The 20,636-nt window shown below is 40.5% G+C and overlaps 2 protein-coding genes across 2 annotated transcripts in view; both read right to left on the bottom strand.

Annotated features, from left to right (window-relative positions):
• The window catches only part of GLB1 (galactosidase beta 1), a 50,121-nt gene extending 30,058 nt beyond the window's left edge, over nucleotides 1-20,063 (bottom strand). Inside the window, exons 1-5 of the mRNA XM_032991219.2 lie at nucleotides 19,952-20,063; nucleotides 8,881-9,050; nucleotides 2,069-2,219; nucleotides 1,704-1,764; nucleotides 841-935 (exon numbers count right to left, since the gene is read on the bottom strand). Of these exons, the coding sequence (XP_032847110.2) occupies nucleotides 841-935; nucleotides 1,704-1,764; nucleotides 2,069-2,219; nucleotides 8,881-9,050; nucleotides 19,952-20,005 (531 nt within the window). The 5' untranslated portion in view covers nucleotides 20,006-20,063. The remainder of the gene's footprint in view (nucleotides 1-840; nucleotides 936-1,703; nucleotides 1,765-2,068; nucleotides 2,220-8,880; nucleotides 9,051-19,951) is intronic.
• TMPPE (transmembrane protein with metallophosphoesterase domain) lies at nucleotides 15,184-20,069 on the bottom strand. Its single transcript, XM_032991220.2, has 2 exons — nucleotides 19,952-20,069; nucleotides 15,184-17,529 (listed from the first exon to the last, which is right to left on the bottom strand). The coding sequence occupies exon 2, from the start codon at nucleotides 17,438-17,440 to the stop codon at nucleotides 16,127-16,129; it is 1,314 nt and encodes a 437-aa protein (XP_032847111.1). The 5' UTR covers nucleotides 17,441-17,529; nucleotides 19,952-20,069; the 3' UTR covers nucleotides 15,184-16,126.
• Nucleotides 20,070-20,636: the final 567 nt, after the last annotated feature.

Below are 20,636 nucleotides of genomic sequence, written 5' to 3'. Positions count from 1 at the left end.
CTGAGGGGAGAAGGACAATCCTACTACTACCAAGGGGTACATATCTTGCTCTTTTCCCAAGGGGATGGACTTTTAAGCTTCAGATCCAATGCCGTGCGTGCCTGAAGGTTATTTATGAAAATCCTGTTATAAGCATCTTATTTCTGCCAATAAATAATTTTGTCCAGTGCTTTTGCTCAATAGACATATTTTTCAAAAACAGTGATCTTGGGCATATTATAAGAAGGGTCTCCTATCCAATCCTGTGTCAACCAGGGAGTTTAAAACAAAAATTAAAACAAAGCTTTTGTCATGGTCAAAAGCTAATACATAACAATCACCACTGCACATCCAGAAGGAGTTTAAGAGAGGAGCTACTCACCATGAACACACAACACTGTGTGCTGAAACACGTCCATTTTAAGTTAGGTGCTAAGAGTTAAAAAGCCTACATTTTGAAGCCATTTTTGTCACAAGTTTTAGGCTTAGTCCATACTGATTTTGCTTCTATCTGCAAGTATACTTCTTCCCCTTTTTCTTGTCAGAGGGTTTCAAGCAATCACAGTATATTTTGTCTTTACGTGAGAACTGGCATGAAACCCAGGTCTAAAAAGCACCACAAGTTTCCTCTATTGCTCTCTATAGTTGTGGAAAACAACTTTGATAGAGATGACAATTGCTCCCTGAATTCTGGAAACAGTGCATTTGGTTCTTTAGGATAAGGGATTTCATCAGAATCTTTCAGCTACCTGAAACTGTTAAGGCATATCTGTGACATTATCACCCAACACCCACAGAGTGTCTGCAAGAGCAATATAAGCACCTGTGCTGCTCAGGTTCATTTGATTTTCAGGAAATTACCTGCACCATGATGATTGGACCTCCATTCTGATAGAGGTGAGGCCTCATCTTTGGCAAGAGGACACCCATCCATTTCTCTACTGCTGCCAGGTAATCTGTGATACACAAAGCATAAGTGTTCCACACTTGTTCTGCTTTTTTCCTAGTTTTTGTTTTATGTTATTTATGGGTGGTTTTTACCTAGTGTTCTAAATAGGTTAAGTATATCAGGCCAGCATTTAATAAACAGATGTGCTCTTATACCTGTTCATAAATATCAGCTTCCAGTACAGTTTACTAAAAATTAGAACACTTAAATACTGATGAACTTTGAAGATCACCAGAGAGACTTCAGTGTCTCAGTGCAGGTTGTCCTAACACATTTCAACAGGAAAACAAATTCAAATATTGCTATGTGCATTATTTTTTAAAATACTGTTCCCTAATACGCACTCCAACAACCACATTAACCTCCTGTCTCATCTCATCCCTCCATGTCCGGTCCACGACCAGGTAGCATTTAAGAATGCTGTAACTAGTTCTGGAAATACACGCACACTGACCAGCCAGGAAGGATCCACACAATGAGTGGGCTGCACAGCCAAAAAATTCAAAGCTGAGAGCTACCTGTCTTTTCCTCAACGGTGACAATGATTTCTTTCTTGGCACCAATTTTCATGAAACTTATCAATACCTTGGAAACTTTCTATCCTACTTTGTTCATGCTATATACTTCTCAAATGCACGCTTCTAATTGAAAGCACTGAAAATTTTACTTACAAGGTAACTTAAGCTGAAATATGAATTATCTAGTAACAGCCTTAAACAGTAAGTTTGTCTTGCTGCCAAAGTGTATTTCTGCTATTCCTTTTTGATGTCTCTACCTGAATCAGAAGACCTCAGAACAATAGATGATTTCTCCAACAGCCATGCAGGAAGACCTCCCTGGGAAAAAAAAGGGCATCACTTCAGTGACCATTTTTAAGAAATGTAAAAAGAACTTAGCCTTTTATCAAAACATATACTGAGGCCTGAAGATTGATTTTCTGCAAGTAATAATTCTAAATGAAAAAACAAATACAAAGTAAGCCTGTACTGTAAGAAATTACTTAAGTTACTGCATGGATTTTGATATGCTAAATCAAGAGTCTTGTCCAAGGATACACCAAGTATGTTTGTCTACTTTAAGACAGAAATATTCGGGTTAGATTTACCATAGAAATGAGATAACCGTTACAAAATACTGTACCATGTCCCATTCTGCACAGATGTAAGGTCCAGCTCTCAGGATAACCAGCAAACCAGTGTCATTAGCAAGCTGCAGGAAATACTCTAGATCTTTGTCACCAGAAAAATCATACACACTCAGCTGGGGTTCGTGGTAGTTCCATGGCACATACCTATGAAGAGAGAAGATCACCTTCCATTAGGAAACCGAGACTAAACCAGAATTCCAAATAACAACTGTTTGCACTACGCACCCCAGAGATCTGTAATGCTGAACTGGTCTTCAGACCTGTAAAATACAATAACTCTAGGGCCTTTCTTCTCTGAGGTACTTCATATGACAGAAGGTGTTAAAATTAATACTGAAATACAGGTTAGTACTTCGCAGTGTGTCTGCAAGAACAGGCTTTGGTAGTGCTGTTTTGAAACCATGATGTCTGTTCCAAAATTTAAGTAGCTAACAGTTTTGATGTTAGCGAGCCAGCTGCCAGTTGTTTGGCAGAAATGAAGAAATGTGAAGAAATGAAGACTGTAAACCACTCACAAAGGAGGTGGTCAAGAACGAGCTTGACCAAGGACTTAGGAAACCACAACCCCACCATAGAACATCTCATAAGAGATAAAAAAACCAATACACTGGGTTGCAAGACAGCAAAGAAACACGTTATCTACCAACCACTACATGTGGTGGTGTAGTTTATGGCCCATGCTTGACAACCATGAGAGTTTTGGCTTGGGACAGTACTAAGTGGCAGTCATAGCATCGAGACATTAAAATTAGGGATGAGTATAGCTTAAGCAAGGATTCAAGAGAATGGAAAAACTCATTCTCCATGCATTTACTTCTTTTCACATAGGTTTGTAATCCCTCCAAGAGAACTGTTGCCACTGTTCCAGACAGAACAAATTTGAGAAAAATTTTTAAAACCAAAACTGTGGTTAACCAAGCAAAGATCCTCTCACGCAAACTTTTTCTTACTGTCTGGGTTTGTTTATATGTTCCAGAGTTAATTTTGTAAGAATTATGCAAAAGGGAAAGAAAGTGCAGAAAACACTGCTTTCAATAAACAAGAAAAACGGGAACCCTCACATGAGCACACTACTGAAATGGCCACACTCAGATGTACATGCACACGAACATCAAATAACGAACATTAAAATCTTTCAGCAACATTAGTTAATATTATAGACTCACAAATGCCAAAATCTTAAGCCTCTGTTTAAGAAGATAAAGCTTAAAATTTATATACCAGGATAGAATCAAAACACACTCAGGCATCAAAATGCAGATTTCCCCCTCTACACGGTATATTTTATTTCTTTGTTAACCTGCTTTAATTGTTTACAAAATACATGATTAACTCACTTGTAGAACAAACTAAATGTGCATCTAATGAATACGAACCATGTGAAAATACAATCACTGCTAATTTAGTTTTGTGCACTTTGTCTAAATTTCAAGAACAAACTGATTGCTGACATTTAATATTAAAGTAGATAAATTAGAAAACAATTTAAAAACAACCAAATGACCAACCTACCTCAAAGAAGCCAATACCAGAATATCATATTGTGCTTGCTTCCCCTGTTCCATATACTATGAACCAGGTTATCACTGCAGAATAATTTTAGTTTGCTCTAAAACATAACAGCTGTTATTTTCAAAGCTATTGTTTAGAAATGCAGAATTCTTTTAAGTTATATATATGTGACGATGGATTTCTCAAGGGCAGATAAACCTAACTCCATTTGTCACAGGAAAATTTGCTTAAAGAATTAGAGAAAAGGAAAAAAGGTGATGTCTCTCGACTTAGCAAGGCTTTTGGTACTTTGCTGTATGGCATGCTTCTGAGCAAACAAGGAAAAAAAAAAAAAAAAAAAAAAAAAAAAACCCAAACAAACAAAAAACAAAACAAAACAAAACCAAAAAAACATTAACACAGAATAGAAATTAACCACAAACGAACAACCCACTACCTGTTGGGAAAGCAATGGGATATTTTGAGGAGTATCCCAACTCTCTTTGATAGGTCTAACTATATGCAAAGCTTTTACTGACATGGGGGTGATGCACAGCACTTTGCAAGGGGGAGCAGCTTCAAATCCACCAGTGAACACGATCAGGATTGTAAATGCTCTTAGCTAATGAGCAACATGGTCTGATATCAACAAGGAATTAGGAGTTACCACTCTAATTCTCTTGCACAGGAGAAGGCAAAAAAAATCAAAATGAGGAAGAAGACATATGGAAGTGATATTAATAGGAAGAGGGTCTGCAGGTTCTGCTGAAAAGTACCATCTGACTATGAATCACTGACACAGCACTGCAGTACGAGACAAAGCTCTTTCCGGGAGGAATTAACGGGCATGTTGTTGTAGCAACTCATTCACTGAAAAATACTTCTAGCAGAGAGCTGCACCTGCTTGAGCTAAATAAAGATGACTAGATATTAACTTTTTAACAGTTTCTAACTGCCTAAAATACTACTACACAAGGGGAGCAACTGCTTATACTCCTTTCTGTTTAGGCTAGGGGACAAGTTAGTTATAACTGGTAAGTAAATTACAAGTTAATACGAGAAAAGCATTCTAGCTGTAATTTAAGTACACCTTGTAACCTGTTAGTTAGAAAAATACACTCATGTGAGAGTTTTATGAACGTGTTCTAGAAACAAGTCTGAAGGTCTAAATATGCTTAATAATATCTGAATGAGGACAAAAGGGTTTCTTCTTCTCCCTTACATTCAAGATGGAAAATGACAGAAAAATTCATCCAGAAACAGTTTTAATTTATGTCCCATGCTTCCTCACAAGGCCAGAAAAAAAAGCAGATTTTAGTGGAAAAAAAAGGGACGAAAGTGAAGAAAAAAATTTATGTGAAATGCTTTCTTACAGAATGAATCATGATATAAACGTATTTTAAACACTGGTCTAAAAATTGTTATTAATACACTTTAATCCCTCCATATATTTTCTACGGCTAGCAATAATTTTATTTTTAAATTATTATTATTATTAGCAAGTATAATTCCTATATATCATTGTTTAAATGTATGATCAGTTATTAATCCTGTACTGCTTTAGCTACAGTATAATGTATTTATAAAGGAAGGCCACATTTATTTTTTCAAACTTGAAACATACTATTTCTTCTGTATTTGAGTAATAGTGTTTACTCCCTATTTACATAGAATTTCTAAGCTTTATCCTAGACCCTTCCTTTTCTTTAAAAGTCACAGTTTTCCTGTCCTATTTCAGAGAGACATCAACAGGCAAAAACCCCACTTTAACTACCTTAACGTACAGGAAGGATAATCCTCTCTGCAATACCAGGGTGGTTCCTTTATTTTTTTTTAGTAGTGTAAAATTCAATATCTTATACTAATTTCATAAATAATAGAGCAATATTTTCTACATGCTTGTTAAATTACACATTTATCAGTCTTTATAAAAAGTAAATTGAGCTCATTTTTCAAGTAATAGATATGCTAAACAGCAGCTCTTTCTTAGAGGGAGTTTCTACAGATTTACAGTTTTCTGCTCATTAGTCAACAAATACAGTAAAACAAATAAAATGCTCAACATTCTTTAATTTTCTGTGAGCCTGGAAGGCAACTGCTGAGTCTTCCAGGAAGCATCTTCACCGATCTGTAAATCCAGTAAATATTTAGCCCCATCTAGTGGTTAATTGTTTATCTCTTTCATGACAAAAAAAAAAAAAAAAAACCAAAAAAACGAACGAACCACTACCACTATCAGTCCTTTCCAGATATTTTTGATAGCATTGCTTTCTAGTTGGCAGACACAGTGCAGGAACTGCAAACAAGGACAGTTACACCCTTGCCTGACCAGATGCCTCCGAGTGCTCTCTGCTGAGGTCGGGAGTGGAGCTCCTGTGTACCCCTCCATCATCTTCTGGGATGTCACCAATCACATCAAATTTCAACCTCCTATCTGGAAGGTCTAGGCCTTGATATTTTAAGCTTTAGTCTAATATCAAGCTCCCTGTCACCTGTTTTCTCATATTCTGCCATTGCTTAAGATGCTTCCCAGTAGAGATGATTATACACGTATAGACTTCACCCATTCAAGAGTCCCACACGAGCTGCTGCCTCAGCCATGAGCTGAACAATGCATCAAGGCAGGGCAAGTCTTTTGGAAATGAGGCTTCAGTGAACAGGAAGGAGAGAAGGTCTGGCTTGCTTTGACCACAAGGTACTTATGAGGACAACCCTGTAATAAAAGGATCCTGTTTCTCTTGAAGTGGTAAGTCTCACGAGGAGCACTTTGATAGTAACAAGAAAGGTTCTCATATTTCAAATTCTAGCAAGATCCATTCCTGTTCCATGGGAAAAAAACGCAAGCAGCAAAATCAGAGTCTTCAGAGGTGGCCCCAAACTTGGGAGTCCAACTAGTACATTCTGCCAGAAGGTCTGGCAGTGCTACTGCTCATTCCAGAACGACTTTACACATCTGGTATCTCAGTCCCTTGCTAATAGTTTCACTGATCAGGGAAAGAATAGGCAGAAGAGAAAACTAAAACTCAACTAAGTAATCATCTAGAACAATTTTGGTATTTAGCAAAACCACACAAAAATCACAGCAGAGTTGTTTGGGGTAACATGAAAATGTATTGCTTCATCTCCAATAATCAAGAGCAGTAAGGCTTGATTATCTGCAAATTTCAAGGAAAAACAAAAGGGGTTTGGTGAGTGGTTGCCTTTTTTTTTTTAAGTTTTGAGAGAGAAAGAGAGAGATTGGTGTCAAATGGAAAGACGCAGAGATTTGATTCTTGTAGAAAATGCAAGACACAGCGCTACTTTCTGCTTATAAGATACACATTTAGGAGCTATCTTTCACCATAATAGAAAAAAAAATCCAAAAGGTAAGCAACAATGTGGGAGAAAGTTAAAGAATCCTAGTCTGCTCTATAAAAAAGAAAAGGAGGTTGTAAAAACCCTGTTATCTGACATCGGTGACTCAGCAACAAGACCTAAGGCCGTAGGTCACATAACCACTGTGGCAACACTTGCCAGCTGTACTGTACCTTCTGTGCTGAAACAGAAACAACTCTGCTCTCCCAAGACCAACAGAGACCAGTTGACACCAGCAACACAAGACAATCTCCACTCCTTCCTACACAGCAGGATACTGATGCAAAACAGTAAAGCACAGAGCAAGAGATCTCCACAAGTGGGGGGTGGGAGGGAGGGAAAAATACGGAAGGAAAAAACCCTCCCTTGTTATCAGGAGATTACAAAGGAAGAAATAGGAAAAAAAAAAAAAAAAAAAGCCCTGCAGCAATTTTGCCACTAAACAATTGTGATGGGGGAACAGGAAAGAAAAGATTCCTCTCTCAAAAGACCAGTGATGTAACAGATACACGAACAGGGAATTTCAAAGAAAAAAAGAAAAGGACTGGTTGAAAAAGCTGGGAATGAACAGAGGGCACTGAAGATATATGGGTGTTGGGAGAAGGAGGAAAATACATCAGACACATAAAGGAAGTATGAGACACTACGGATCATAGGAGTCACAGAGCCACTGTCAGGATTCAGGCAAATCTTCAAGCCAGATACCAAAAGGTATAATTTTCATGTTCATTTGAGATTATTTTTATTGCAGCAAAAAATAATTAGATGGTCAATTCCAGTAACTCTCTCCTGAGCAAGTGTGTTAATACCATTGTTCTTATGTAATGTGAGGGAAGACCGAACTTGCTTGCTTTATTAGAAAACAACAAAAAACACCCCAAAACACCCCCTGCCAAACAAAAAGTCATATCATCACAACATAGGGAAGAGTTTTAAGACATACAAAAAAAAAAAAAATAGAGAACCCTAAATTTGAAAGAAAAGCAACTTTTCTTTCCCTGCCATCTGTTCTTTATATCCTAACGCTTACTATTCACACCCCCAAGTGTACAAGGCAACCCTGCAACTTGCAGGTCAAACAAAATGCAGATTTCAAGGGAGGGGAAGGAGAGATGGTGCAATGCTCCTGCCTAGCAAAGTGCTCCAGCCTAGGAGCTCTGCACTGCCAGAACCAACCCTGTCTGGCAGTCCACAGCACACAAACAGGCTGTTCCAAAGAGAAGCTCTAAGCCTTGTAATGATTTAGGGAAAGAAAACCAAACATATTTGGGAATTACAACCATTGCTTGAAAAACGCTGTGCCTTACACTTTTCTACCACTCCCCTTTCCCCTGTCAAGAAAGCTTTAAAAAGTCAGCTTACTCTTATTTTTGCCAATCAGTACCCCACCTGTTGTAAGAAGTACACACCCAGGTAAAGGAAATATAAGAAAGATGGACTAAAGGTTTGGTATGTGCAACTGAAAGCTGTTTAAACTGTCCTTAAAAAAAAAAAAAGTACACCTAGCTCCCAACCACTTTTCTAACTTTAAACACTCCTGGTGAAACAACTTTAAATATTACTGCAGCCTTTGCCAATATTTTCCAGGCTTCGGCGCGAAACAACCTAGGCTCTGTTAAGAGGTTTTTGTCCCCTCTCACCTCATCTGCCTTTTGACCAGAGATTACAATGCCCTTGGCAGAGGTAGAGCACAAAACAACTGTTTTGCAATTTATTTCAGGTTACATTTGCACCCTGGGTTATAAAGCAGGAGGTGTTGCCTATCAGCAGGGAAGCGGACGGTTAGCTATAACCTGCCCAATCGTCCCAGTCAAAGCTGTACCACCCTTCACTTCTCTGGAGCTTTCTCACCTATTACTTAGAAATTAATAAACCAAGTCCCAAGGGTAGCATTCTGCTTCACTACTTCTCATACATCTCCCAGGACTACAAATCACTTTGAAAGTCGACAGCTACTTACGTTTGAATGGCATCAAGTCCTGCCATCTTCATCTTCAACAGACGGTCTTTCCAGTAATACCGGGGCACCCGTGAGTAGTGAATACTACCAGAGATGTAACGGAAAGGTCTCCCATCCTTGACAAAGCAGTTGCAGTCATAATCAATCCCAAAACTCCTCTGAGGTATACTCTGTGTTAAAAAAAAAAAAAAAAAAAAAGAAACCCAAAACAACCCACAATATAATTTTTTTTCTGCCTTGAAAGTCATGGAGAACAGTCTATACAACATCTGTGAGTCGTCCACAATAGAAGACAAAATGGTGTTAAAATAACTGGTGGTGAATGGTTCTGCACTAGCTACGTATAGCCCACCTGAGCCTCACACACCAAAGGACTACATCTGCCAACCACTCAGCAAGGACAGGATTCACTGCTACACCAAAGTGTGGCACATGCATTCTCCACTTTTAATTAATAAATAGTACCATCATTCCACTGTGATACATTTTGCTGTGGCTTATACCAGTGCAAATTATGAGGAATTAATTAACTTAAAGAAGCAGGTGAATTAAGAATAAAAATCTGCACTTCCTAGCCATAAGAAAAATACCTTAACTTCAAGAGCATGGAATTACTCCTCAAGTGAGCCCATGATCTTATTAAGATTTAAACTACTATGACCAACAGGAGGAGTACTTTTGCTTGTTAAAAACAAGAAAAAACAGAAGACAATTTTGTTAAGTGTCTGGCCCTATGTCCTTAAGAACCTTTAGCTTTTTTTTTTTTAAAAAAAACAAACCTTAACATCTCACATCTTGTATCTCTCATGTATTTTTGGCATCCCTGTCACCAGTACTACTTTTGTTCTCCACACACCACTGAATAGTTGTTTGTCTTCAGGTTCTGTGACTTTGCACTTGTGTTTTATCAGTCATTACTGAGCACTTTAAAAAAATTCCTTCGATGAAAGATCAGTATGGATTTATGAAGTAAAATCACAAGTCAACAAACGAAATCAGTTCTACATACTTATCAGAAAAGAAGTCTGAAGTCAACCAAACAAACCTCATGATTCACTGGACATTATACAAGTCCAGATGAAACACTCCAGAATACTGGCCTTGTTCTTGAAAAGGTGGGCCATGGCCTGTCCCATATTGAAAATGGGGCTTCACAATTAGGAAATTGATTACATGAAACAAAAGCAATGAAAAGCAAGAGAGATGTAGACTGCCATATAACCCTAGGATGGCCCCACTACGAGAGCCTTCTACCATCAGAGGAAATCTGCCCAAACCAACAGACCACACAGTTTTGAAGAACCTTCCCATGAAACCACTGCTTTCTGTTAACTGGTGAACAACTTTGTTACAAAAGCGTGTACAACTACAGGAAGAGTAAAGAGAAAGGAATGGGAAAAGTGAAATACAGCAAGCATGTACAAGCATAATGCTGCAAGTGCTGAGACTCCTGGCCAACAGCTGCACACAACTGCTAACCAAGAGCATACTCTTAGCGAAACAAGACAGCAAAAAGGAGCCAGTGCAATGTGTCACAGGTCAAAAGAGCAAGAGTACAAACTACTGGATGCATTACACAGGAAAAACACACTCTCTTGAAAACTGGAGGATGAAACTGCTGAGTAAACATGCTTATCCCTAGACTGTCATTAAATGGAACAACTGAGTGACATAACACTACAAACATTTGAAGACTACAGACTCCAAGGAGAAGGTAGACTACAGCATGCTGCAACTGTGATAAAGGCATTTCTTCACAGAAAACCTAAAGTTGTGAGAAATGCCTTAAATGCAAATAGCAATCCAAAACATTCTGCCAACAGTGAACATGTGAAATTGTCTGTGTGGTAGGCATGTAACAACAAATGTGAGAAGATACAGCCCTGAGCTGGCAGGGAAACAAGAGCTGTAAAGGACTGACAAGTATTATATAGGGGAAGCTTTTTAAGCCCTGATCCCACAAACACAGACCCATTCTTAACACTACTTAACAAAGAGTTCCACAAAAGTTGAAATAAATCTTGACTCAACAAAGTATGGACGTGCCAGGTCTCTACAAAATCAGGACCTTACAAAGCTGAGAAATACAAGCAAACTGCTCTGGAACAAAAATAATTCAAAGGTTGAGATTCTCCCTGGGAAATTATGTTGTTGTAGTAACTCCAGGCTGTTAAACCTCAAGTAAATTACCACTGTAGAGGGTGCAGAAGTAGGTACCATCTGCTTACTTTCCTTTCAATTCAAATATATGTGACTTCTTGCTGATGTTTAATTTGTAACCTCCTGGGCAAGCTGCATGAGGGTGGAATGGTACTGTGTGTAGCCCCAAAGGAAACCATACATGAACACCAAGCAGATGTTTCACATTCTTCAGATGCCTTTTACTTTAGGACACCATGACAAGTCAGAGCATTAATGCAGAGAGAAGTGATTCAAAATGATCCTGACCAAATGAAACTCAGAACCCAGGTGCAATACAATTCTGCAATACTATAAAAAAAAAAAAAAAAGCATCATTAGGGAAAAAAAGCACATTAAAAGACCGTTATACCTGAAAATAAAGGAGAGTCAAAATAAATTACTGTTGTTTCCCTCTGGAAGAGGATTTTAGCCCCCTCATTTAGACTAACCACATTAAGAGGCCTATGGAAAAGACATTTGTTCCATTTATAGCAGATAATTGTTGAGAGTAACACTGAATCAACTGCTTACATAGCTCCACCCTCAGGGGACAGACACCTCTGGCAGAGAAACACCACTTGCTTAAAATAAAACAATGAAAATAAAGTATTAATTATGAAAGTGATTACCATTGAATGGCTTCCATTTAGAAGCCATGTTTTTAAAGCTGTGACCATAACTACAAATCACCTTCCTTATACATACACTTCCTAGTGCCATATTATTATGGGGGCAAGGAGAGGGAGGAAGCTTCCAGAGTACTCGGTGATTCACCTCATTCATTGTCCACTGTAAACGGACTTTCCCTTCATAATCAATGACACGATGCACGAGCCTACCCATGGCTTGCAGACCATGGCTTGCAATGAAAACAAAACAGTTCTCATCAGGAATTTGTCTGGTTCTGTCAATATTATATACTCATGGTTGTGAATATACAGCAGGAATGAATTCCCTGCATCTCCCTAGAAAATGGGGTAGTGGGTCTGCTAGTTTGGTAAGAAGATTCAAGACAAACTAACTGCACACTGTTTAGGATGCCAGTTCATTTATACATCATCATATTAACGCCCAGTTGAAAATTCAGATCCTTAGAGGCAGTGGTATAATGTTGCATCTTACATGCTCATAACATACTCCTATAGACAAGGGAAGATACTAAGGAATTTGTCCTTTCTTAAATCAAGTAAGAACTTATTTTTGCAACCTTAATGCTCTTTAAGCATTTTATTATGTGCATGTGTCAACACAGGAAAGAAAATCATAGCTTCAGCACACAAAACTATTTGACAGTGGCTAGAAGCTCTCATTCTCCAAATTTACAGAACAGGGCTTTTTTTCTTATTTGAAAAACCAAACAAGTGTGGATACAAATCCTTAATGAACCCCCCCAGCTGTGAAGATTTCTAGCATCTCTTACATAGATCATTCAAATACAGAACCACCCCTTTCCCTACCCCAAAGCTTAAGAAAACTGAGAAACCACAAACCACTCATTTTCTTCTGCTACCTTCCAAAAAATCCTCTTCGTATCCTTTTTCTGACCTTGCAGTGATCTTTTTCTCTGCATCACTTCCTCATCTCTGCAGCCTGAACTTCTTACCCCTAGCAGGCATTAGGGAAATTCAGTAGTGGCCTTACCTTTCCTACTTTCCACTATGCCTCACTTATCAGTGCGAGTAAAATTTTCCAAAACTAGTCAGATTTAGTATCAGTAGCTTCTTATGGGTAAATAGAATTAGTGTGTTAAAACTATTCAGCGTGAACTGCTACAATAAATATCGGTAGAAAATAAAAGGTCATTAAAGGCATCTTTCTTGATAAGTGAATAAAGTTTTATTAAATCCCAACATTAAAAGCATTTGTTATACCACAATTTACATATTTTCAAATCAACTCTATATTGATTACATAATGTAATAAATATAACTTTCACAAAGTGATGATCCTATTCTATTCTGGTATTATTCTGACCGTGATTAAATCTTCCCCACCCTCACCCCACCATCCCAGTGAACTGGCCTTGTATAGGAAGAAATGTATACTCATTTAGTAAAGTTTTCCAGATCTAATACATTCTATACACACCAAAAATAAGATTTACAAAAAAAATTTAGAAAGTTACAAAATAAGCAGCACAGCAGGTTTTTTTTTTTCATCTGAAATACTGAACACAAGTCTACATCTTATACATTCAAGTTAAATTTGAAAAAGTATAGAAAAAACCTTGAAGGACAACTAGGGATTGTTGTTTTAGATTTTAGAAAAGGTTAATTCCCCTTACTATCAAAACCAAAATAGATCTAAGATACCTTCCATTCATACTTAAAAAAAAAAAAAGGCAAAATAGGAAAAGGCTTTGAAGTGTTTTGGCACAGAAAGAAAACATTTTAAGTGATAAGTAATCATCAATCAAAAAGCATTCAGATGGAGAGACTTAAAGAAAAAAAAATAACAAGAACTAAATTACATTGGAAGAATTCAAATTTATGAAATAATAATATGACCACTCCTAAATGGATATGTACCTGCTCCTGAAAGGATACACAAAGATATTCCAAGAGGGGCACATACAAAGTAATGAAGAAGGCATCTATGCAGCCCTGGGACTGAAGGATCACTTCAGCTAGGTTTTTGCACACATCTGGCCAGAATGAAGAAAGAAGTAAAAACGGTAGAGGAGAAAAAAATAATAATAAAAAAAAAAAAAAAAAAACCTAGCAACTTACTGGGAAACTAACACCATCTAAAACCAGTCCCACAAAAGCTTCCTGATAAAGAAACTTGCTTAACAACTAAGTCTTCTTAACGCAGTAATAACCCTCAGCATAACAAATGAAAAGCTATCCTCCTGGACCACTAGCCTAGAGGGAATACCCTGCACTACTAAACCTCCAACACAGCTTTTAACTGAAGGCATGGTGATAAGCGAACAGAGGGTTGCAGGCTATTAAGATTCTCTCTACACAAGACCATTTGACACTGCCACCAATGGAAAAGAACTTCAGAAGGACCCCATGTGGGCAGTGGGCAGTGTTAAACACACCTGGAAACTTTAAGATACTTAAGCAGATATTACTGCCCACGCATTAAAAAGTTTACAAAATTATAGGTGCTGGGAAGCAGAAATTATCTAGTCTGGCAAGTAGAGAGCCTGGCTGGTCAGGTGTTCAGTTTTCAGACTAAAAGAAGACTGACTTCTCCAACTCTTCCACCAAACTTCCAGTGCACATGACATTTACAGTATTTCTCAATACTCCTGTGAGTAAAAATGCAAGATGATTATACAAAGCAACAGGATACAAAACCAGCTTAGCAGTTAGAAACTCTGCCAGGAATGGCTGAAGGGAGTAGATGAAGTGAAACTTCAAAACTTCACTTACAGAAAAACTTAACTTTTCAAAGCCTGTGGTACTCCTCAAATACATCCCCCTACACACACTACCTGCGAAACGAGAACAGGAGCTGAAGAATAAAACAGAAGCGTGTGTGGTTCAGGATCACACCAGAAGGCAGGGCAAGACTTGACCACCACAGCTCTGGTCCTGCCATCCTCTGCCTCCCCTGCAAGCACTGATCTCTTGCCCCGTGTTTCATGGCTCTGCCCGAGCGGGACTCGGGCGCTGGCGGGCAGAAAGGCAGAGCCGGGGAAACCCTGTGGCTACAGCTGCAGATGTCAGAGGCAGGATTCCCAGGCTTGTGTTGTTCGTGGCATTTCACGCAGCAACACTGAAGGGGAAGACGTACAGAAGTAAACTGCTTTATCAGCCTGGACAATATACAGACATTAATCTACATCCTGGCTTTCTTAAATGAACAAAAAGATATGGAAGCAAGAATATGCTTATTAGTATTTTCTAATGTCTCAAATTCCCCAGAATGGTATTAATTTGTGTTAAGCTCTTCTAGGCAAGATGGAGATAAGTTCTTCATTCCTCATTATCCTGTAGCAGTTATTCTGCTATGTGCCTATTAGACAACCAGGACATTGATACGCAGATGCTAATAAGGAAAATCACCTGCTGCAGAGTTTAGTCTTCTTAAAAAGGACACTATTTACTTGAAATGTTAAAACCTTAAACAAAGTCCAAGCATTAACTTATTTGCATTGTTTTCAAAAAAAAAAAATCACAGAAGAGAAATTAAGCATACACAAAAAAATAAAGAATGAATAGAGACTATTTCAGCTTTGGATTTTGTGCTTTACATCAAGAGGTACTGTATGCTCTGATAGCATCAGAGATTAGAAAACTTGTAATATTTCTCATTTGCTTTTATTAGAGCTATTTTCAGTAAGTAATTACTAGATGCCCAGTTATTCTAGGGAAAATGCCTGCAGAAAGACTGCTACTTTCACCCTTTGATATCAGTCTTCCCACCTTTTTAACTGGAAAAAATTGAATTTCAGGAACTGATACCTGGCAACTTACTGTACCAGTAAGCAGCACAGACTGGAAGCTCTGGTGCGTGCTGTAGACAGCTAGCGGCATAAAGATATCCAGCCTCAATAAAAAAAACAACCAAACAAAAAAAAAAAAAAACCCACAAAAAACAAACAAACACCAACCTACAATTATACCCTTCCCATAACATTTCTAGCATAAGTTTCTAGAGTTTACATACTCAGTGGACACTGTAGTCCCATCTGGAAAACATGCATGAGCAACTTCATTGCAAGAGATCAGAACTTCCCCTGTCTGAGATTTGACAAGGAGCTGCCTGATGGATAAACAGTGGAACATGAAGTAGCCGCAAGACACAGATATTACTAAACATGCACAGGACACACATTATCTCCATGACATCAGTGTTACCTTTAAATGCAGAACCTCAATAATAACGAACTCAAAGTATTAATTTCTTCAACATTTTAACATGCCCCCAATTTGTGTCATAGGCCCAGGATATAGTTAGTGTTTTCTGCTCAAGCTTTACAGAACCTGCTGAAGTCCACCCCAACACATCTTCTCTGGCTTCCCTGAAAAAGGATTTGCTTTCGGAGCAGAAGAGCCAATGAATGTACTGACCAAAAAAGAAAGCAGAAGTCTGTCAAATGGAAAACTCCTCAAGGAGAACGTAAAATTATCTCTGTTATTTCAGCTCTGCTGCCCAACCTCATGGGTATTCCAAAGTACATCGTCCCTGGGCTGACATAGACAAAGGTGTTCTGCCCAACTTTGTACAAGCCAACAAAGAATGGATTCAGAAAATAAGCTCCAGCATTTAGTGGGAACATCTGCCCTCCATGAGTATGGCCAGAAAGAATTAAATTTATGTCTGGTCTTTCCTGAAGGGCCCACTTTGCAGCAATTGGCTGATGAGCTAACAGCACTATTGCATGCTCACTACTACAATCTCTGAGAGCTTTTTTTAAATCCATACCATGTCCTGAGTAGCGTAATACATCTGCTTCAATATCATCAACGCCAGCCAGGCAGAACCAGTCATCAGTGCTCTTTGGTGAAACAATCTTCACATTCTCATTATGGAGTGGCCGAATGTTAAATGACTTTAACAGCTCAAACCAGTTGCTAACATCTGACGTGTAGTACTCATGGTTTCCCGTGACAAAGTAAGTTCCCAAAGGGGAGTTAAGTTCTCCAAGAGGCTCAACAGCAGGTCGTATGATCTCTGCCTCAGAGTCAGTCAGGTCTCCAACAATCACAGTGATATCTGGTTTTAAAGCCTTAACCATTCTCACAATCATAGCAAGCTTAGTCTTCCCAACCGTAGGCCCCAGATGGATATCTGAAAGCAACACCACTTTCAGATTATTCATTGCTGAAGGCAGCTTGTGAACTGGAACCTCCACTGAATTCACAGTAGGAGGCTGGGAAGCATTTAACAGACCGACAACAGTCAGCACAACAGTCAACATGACTGCCAAAACAGGTTTCATCGCTGTTCTGTTCTTGCTGCCAGTGCCTGCCTTAGCGCCTCTCCCAGCCAAGAATTTGTAAGCCTGCTCGACAGAGCCTAGAGTGAAGAGGAAGAAGATAAGAATGATATAGGCCCCCAGGCAAGTGTAAGCAGCTAAAGAAAAGAAATAGGGCTCTTCCGCAACAAGAAATAGCAATGTAAAGAAACTTGAATGAGCCAAAGCTAGAAACATGAACACAGCTATTTTCCACGGCATGAAACAGAAGGAGCTGGCAGCCGAAGACCTGGAGAACGTGGTGACTGTGCTTCTCCAAACATGAAGAGATCCTATCAACATGAGTGCATTAGCAAATAGGGCCATCTGCAGCCTTAGAAGCCAGCGCCGTGTCCTGAGATCGAGTTTTTCTGCCAGATAACTCCGCGATAGCATCATGGAGAAGAAAACCATTCCTGCAGCCACTGCAGCCTTTGCTTCAAGGGGCAGTTGCTTGAAGATCATCTTTGCTTCCTGACTGCTCCCTTCTGTTCTACAGAAGTCTCCAGTAGGCAATAATGTGGTTATGAAGGGATGCCTTGGGTCAACAAAGCCTGCAACCAGGAACCAGTATGAGCCGTTTCAAAATATTACATACATTCCCTTTTTCCCAGACTGCAATAGACGACTGTTACTCTGTACATAGACGACTGTTACTCTGCATGACCCAGAGTGTGGGTCATGCAGAATCACTATCATAAAGACAGAGAGGAAGCCTGCCTCCCTCAATGATTCCTCCCCCCCCCCTTTTTTTTTTTATACACACTTTCCTCATTAAGACTTCCTTATAGTAGATGGCAACAGATCACAACAGTGATGCAAAGAGTCCTGGAAACAATTATTATGCTACTTGCAAACAATCATTACAGTATTTGTAAACCCCATACATGTTCTGGGACTAAGCTGCTTCTGCTGTTAAGTTAGCACGTGTGTCTTCTGTTCTTCCTACTCAGCAGTTGGCTCCATCTCAAAAGTAGGTATCACCATACATCATTCTTACCAAATGCAAGAAGTTCTACTAACACAGGCTACAGCAGCAGTGGAATCCCCTCTGCAATAGCTACCAGATGCAACTGTGGTCCCAGAAACTGCAGATGATGTATCAGCAGATATCCTTGCCTCCAGCGGTGAGTAAGACTTCCCTAAAGCCCTCAAGATCAGCAGGACCAGTGAAACTCACATTGTGTTTTGCTGCTCACTTCCACTACATGTACAGTTCCCAAGACTCAACATCTATTTCAGCACATGCTGGTCTAACAGGATGCAACTAAATTAAAAAGGGGTTAAAACATCACACACTTCACTCCTTTAAAAGTAAAGGAAGCACTAAGTCTAATGCATCTCCTCTCCCGGGTTGAAAATAAACAAGCAAGCATCAGTTATATTTGAATCGTACCAGAAATCCTTGTTTTGCTCTGTGTTTTGCTCAGAGTTCACAGTGTTTCTACTAACGCCCAGTTTGCACATTTCTATTTAAAATAAACCTACTGTTTTATTTTAACCATAGATGAAAAAAGTTTGGATGGTCTTTCACAACATACAATAGAGACCAAGTTTGAGATAACAAACCACCTTATTTAAAGCCATGCAGTGGCATACGCTTACTTTCAAAATACTTCCTGTCTTCCAGTGCACACAACTAGAGAAAAAGTAAGCAATCATTACAGCCAAAAATATCTCAGAACTGGGGCACAAAAGCAGCCTTGTAGGGCTCTGCAGTGATCTTGAGCCCAGAAGTCTAGAAACACAAGTTTACCACGTTGTTTATCTGCAGTATATACTTTCCTAAGCTAATTTAAAGGATGTGATGGTAGCACCCCACTATATTTTGAGGGCTAGACCAAGTGTTAAAAAGACCCCTTCCCTCATTGTTTGGTCAGGGAACTGGGGGTTGAAAAAGAAATTGTGCCTGCCAGGCTCAGTTCCTCAAGCCCTCTCAGCTGTTACAAAATTCTTCCTAAAAAACAGTGCTATTTTACACACATGACTCTACAGAAAATAAAGCTAGGAAGAAAAGAGCATAAGAAATGCCCTACTAGTTTGAGTCCACAGTTCCTTTAGACACCAGGTCATATTCTGTCTGGACAACAGCAGTAAGAAATGATGTTTAAAGAAACAACATGACCCTGGTCCCTCACGCTGCCTAGTCATTTCTGGCTGTTGTTTATGAAACCTGATGCATTTTCATCAGGCTAATCCTTTTTTGGAATCTGTGAAATACTGTCCACTTCCACAAGTTCCCATATCAGCAGATTCCTGAAATTCACTGTATTTTTAAAGTATTTTACCTATTTTAAACTAACGTACTAAATCTACCAAGCGTCCCTCTTTGGTGAGCATTGGTTCTCAACTCCTCTTACCCACAACCTTCAGCATTTTGTCTCAGCCACAACCCCCCACCCGTCAGAGACCATACCCACGGCCACCCAGGCATCCCGGGGACAAAGGCCTCCCAGGACCCTCCGCTATTTTTTCACGCAGCTTAAACCACCCGCGCATCATTCAGCTATGACACCCGGCAAGACAATACCCGACACCCTGTTTAGAGCTCAAGGCGTAAGCGGCAAGGCAAAGCAGCGGCAAGAGCCGATGCTGAACCTGGGCAGAACGGGAAGAACTCCTCTCCCACGCCACAGGAAGAGCGAGTTTTTCCCGTGGCGGCTGCTAATGGAGCGGCGGGGTCAGGTAACCGCCGCTCGACTCCCACCCACACACCACCCCACTCCACCCCCTCCCTGAGGCCTCACACGGCTTCTCCGCCCCGAAGGCCCGGCGCGCCCGGGAGCGGGCCGGCCTGCTCGGGAGAGGGAAAAGAAGCCACCCCCTCCCAGCCCAGCACCAGCGGCCTAAGCACCATCACCCCCAAACCACACTGAGGAGTTAACAGCGGAGCACAGGTAACTGTCCTCTCCCGCCGGGAGCCCCTCAGAGCTCGAGGCCGCCCTCAACAGCGGAGAGGGAGGCCAGGGGACTCACCGCCGCCCGGAGGAGCGCCGCTAAGCCGGCCAGCGGGAGCAGGAGCCGCAGCATGACGGACGGACGGACAGACAGCAAACAGCAGCGACAGACCGAACGCTCCTCAACCCGCCGTCCCTCAGTGCCGCGGCGTCAGCTGACTGCGCCGCCGAGCCCCGCCCCCGCGAGCCCCGCCCCATAACAGCAAGCCCCGCCCCGCACCCCTCCGCAAGCCACGCCCACCCCCCCCGCAAAGCCACGCCCCACTCCCTGCCCGGGAAACCGCTCGGCGCAGCCCGGACATCCCTCCCTCAGTCCTTCCCTCCCTCCTTCTTTCCCTTTTTTCCCTCTTTCCCTCCCTCCGGAGGGAGCACAGAGGCGCAAACGCTGCACACCGCCACTAAAAGGAGCTGCCAGGTGGCCCTACGGCCATCGCCAGCCTGCGGCCAGTGGCCACGGCGCGCGCCAGGAGCCTTCCCCAAGGAGGACGACCAAGGCCAGGGCAAGCGAGGAAGGGGCAAAAAGCCCAAGGCGGAAAAAAGGCAAAAAAAAAAAAGTGTCCCCGGGCAGGATTGTAAATCGAAATGAAGGCTGCTTTTCCCTTCCTCCTCCCCTGCTCATAAAGCTGACAAGGTGCAAGATTATACTGTTGCTCAGTACAAAGAGTATAGGATACAGAATATAATATATAACCCCCCACCCACAG

This window comes from Tyto alba, unplaced genomic scaffold, assembly GCF_018691265.1.
Source record: "Tyto alba isolate M040663 unplaced genomic scaffold, T.alba_DEE_v4.0 Super-Scaffold_46, whole genome shotgun sequence".
In the NCBI taxonomy this organism is placed as follows: Eukaryota; Metazoa; Chordata; class Aves; order Strigiformes; family Tytonidae; genus Tyto; species Tyto alba.
Note: the sequence above shows the minus strand (reverse complement) of the source record. Positions and strands in the feature narration are given on the sequence as shown.